Source organism: Manacus vitellinus, unplaced genomic scaffold (assembly GCF_001715985.3).
Source record: "Manacus vitellinus isolate BGI_N305 unplaced genomic scaffold, ASM171598v3 scaffold_105_pilon, whole genome shotgun sequence".
Classification (NCBI taxonomy): domain Eukaryota; kingdom Metazoa; phylum Chordata; class Aves; order Passeriformes; family Pipridae; genus Manacus; species Manacus vitellinus.
In genome coordinates this window covers 775,518-777,608 of record NW_021938824.1, presented here as the reverse complement: position 1 = coordinate 777,608, position 2,091 = coordinate 775,518, and the positions used below count along the sequence as shown (strand labels likewise).

Below are 2,091 nucleotides of genomic sequence, written 5' to 3'. Positions count from 1 at the left end.
CCAACCAGAGGGTAAGGGGGCAGAAGCTGCTGCCAGCTTCACCTTCCCCTTGCACTGTGCGCTGCATTGCCAGCACTGGGGTCATCTCATACACATCAAGGCCTCACTCCAAGGCAGACCCCACGGGGGTTGCTGTGGTGTAGTTCCATGTGCAGGAAGGGGTGGGGGGAGCAGCAGTGCCCTTCAGGTACTGTGGGTGAAAGTGGGACAAAGGGGAAGACCTCCCCTTGTTGGGCCCACAGGATACTAGTCTACTCCCATCCATGCATCCTTTAAACTGGAAGCTCCAGGATCACTCAGGAGCTGGGCACCCACGCATGAATCAGGAGCACTTATCACCCCACTGCAAACTGAGACTATGCCAAACATGGGATCTTATCAGAGCTGGGCACCCCCAAACTGGGATCACTACGACCCCAACAGGGACCACTGGGGATCTCAGAGAGCCACCCCCTAACTGGATTGCTGTAGTAGGGAGCACTGGGATCCTCCCGGCCTGAAACTCTTCTTACTGGAGCCATTGGGAGTCCCATCTTCACAGCATAGCAAACACCAGCTGTGCCCAAGGTCACCGGCTGACAGAGACCCACAAGGAACCCAAAGGTGGGGGTCACCACCTGTCCCCATACTTATTGCAGTCCCACAGCAGTGGGTAGAGGAGGGAAGGGGGGCCCTTTCCTAGATGCAGCACTGAGGACCCCCACAGATCAGCTCAGTGCCAGGACCAGCTGGTACCCCCTCCTTCCTTTCCCACCAGCCCCACCCCCTGCCTGCTCCAGCTGGGGGACGGAAGGGAGTTACTGTGGGTTAACTCGTTTTATTTAGACTCAAAGGTAACTGCGGCCCAGTGGGACCGTGTATGTGGGGCCAAGACCCAGTAGAAACGCAGCAGTACGTCGGGAACGGGGCAGGAGCGGGTGAGCTGCAGCGGGGCACAGCGCCCAGGCTGCCCGAGGAATGGTCAGTTGGTGAGAAGAGGGTCTACGACAGCTGCCCACAGTCGGTGATGGTGATCTTCTTGCTCGTTTTGCCATCCTTGGAGCCACAGCGCTCCATGGCCTCCACCACATTCATCCCCTCCTTGACACGGCCGAAGACAACGTGCTTTCCATCCAACCTGCGGAGAAACACCAGTCACAGCTGGTCCCCGATGTCCCCACAGGACACTTCCCAGCTGGGGACTCCCAAGCCTGTCCTCCCACAGTCCCCGACTCACCACTCAGTCTTGGCAGTGCAGATGAAAAACTGGGAACCGTTTGTGTTGGGGCCAGCGTTGGCCATTGACAGGATGCCAGGGCCTGTGTGCTTCAGGATGAAGTTCTCATCAGGGAACTTCTCCCCGTAGATGGATTTGCCTCCAGTGCCATTGTGGCGTGTGAAGTCGCCACCCTGCGAAGAGACTAGCATTTCAGGTCACAGATGCAGGAGAGCACCCTGGAATCGGGAGCAGTGTCCCCTCCGCACGCTGCAGGCAGGAGGCAGAGCTGCCCTCCCACCCCAAATCTTCCAGAATCCAACTCTAAAACCCACATGAGTGACATACCACCTCCCCACTGCGGTGGGAATGCCACGCACCTGGCACATGAACCCAGGAATGATCCTGTGGAAGCAGGACCCCTTGTAGCCAAATCCCTTCTCACCAGTACTCAGGGCACGGAAGTTTTCTGCAAAGGAAGAAAAAAATCACCATGAATAGCCTGTTTTGTTCAGAATTCAGAACACCACTTGGTTTTGGTGCAGCTGCAGTGTGGTCAGAGCTGCTTTACCTACCTGCTGTCTTGGGGACCTTGTCTGCGAACAGCTGCAAAGAAAGGAAAGACATCTATCAGGCTAGGGTGGTGACTGACCACTGTCCCCCGCTCCCCAGGGCCACCCCCAGACTGCGGGGACCCGCTGCCGGGAGGTGGATCCTAGCCGTGCCCGCAGCTGCAGAGCCCTCCCTGCCTGACGCTGATGTGTGGGAGCTCCAACTCAAAACCATCGCACTTCACATGTCACCAACGAACTGGTGGATTAAATTAATATGCCTGGAGCCTTCCCGGGCGGGGCGCGCGTCGCCTCCCAGGGCTCCGGGGGGATTTTGGGCAGGAT

General features: G+C 57.9%; 1 protein-coding gene across 1 annotated transcript; it reads right to left on the bottom strand.

Annotated features, from left to right (window-relative positions):
- Window positions 1-801: 801 nt before the first annotated feature.
- PPIA (peptidylprolyl isomerase A) lies at window positions 802-1,888 on the bottom strand. The gene is made up of 4 exons (XM_008919897.2): window positions 1,771-1,888; window positions 1,576-1,664; window positions 1,217-1,389; window positions 802-1,117 (listed from the first exon to the last, which is right to left on the bottom strand). The coding sequence occupies exons 1-4, from the start codon at window positions 1,820-1,822 to the stop codon at window positions 982-984; spliced, it is 450 nt and encodes a 149-aa protein (XP_008918145.1). The 5' UTR covers window positions 1,823-1,888; the 3' UTR covers window positions 802-981.
- Between the last annotated feature and the right edge of the window lie 203 nt (window positions 1,889-2,091).

Bases quoted from the DNA above. Each gene is read 5' to 3' on its own strand.
- PPIA (XM_008919897.2), bottom strand. From the start codon at position 1,822: ATGTCTTTCCTTTCTTTGCAGCTGTTCGCAGACAAGGTCCCCAAGACA. The intron at 1,665-1,770 runs GTAGGTAAAGCA...CTTCCTTTGCAG, and splicing joins CAAGGTCCCCAAGACAGCAG to AAAACTTCCGTGCCCTGAGT. The intron at 1,390-1,575 runs GTGCGTGGCATT...GTCTCTTCGCAG, and splicing joins TTCCTGGGTTCATGTGCCAG to GGTGGCGACTTCACACGCCA.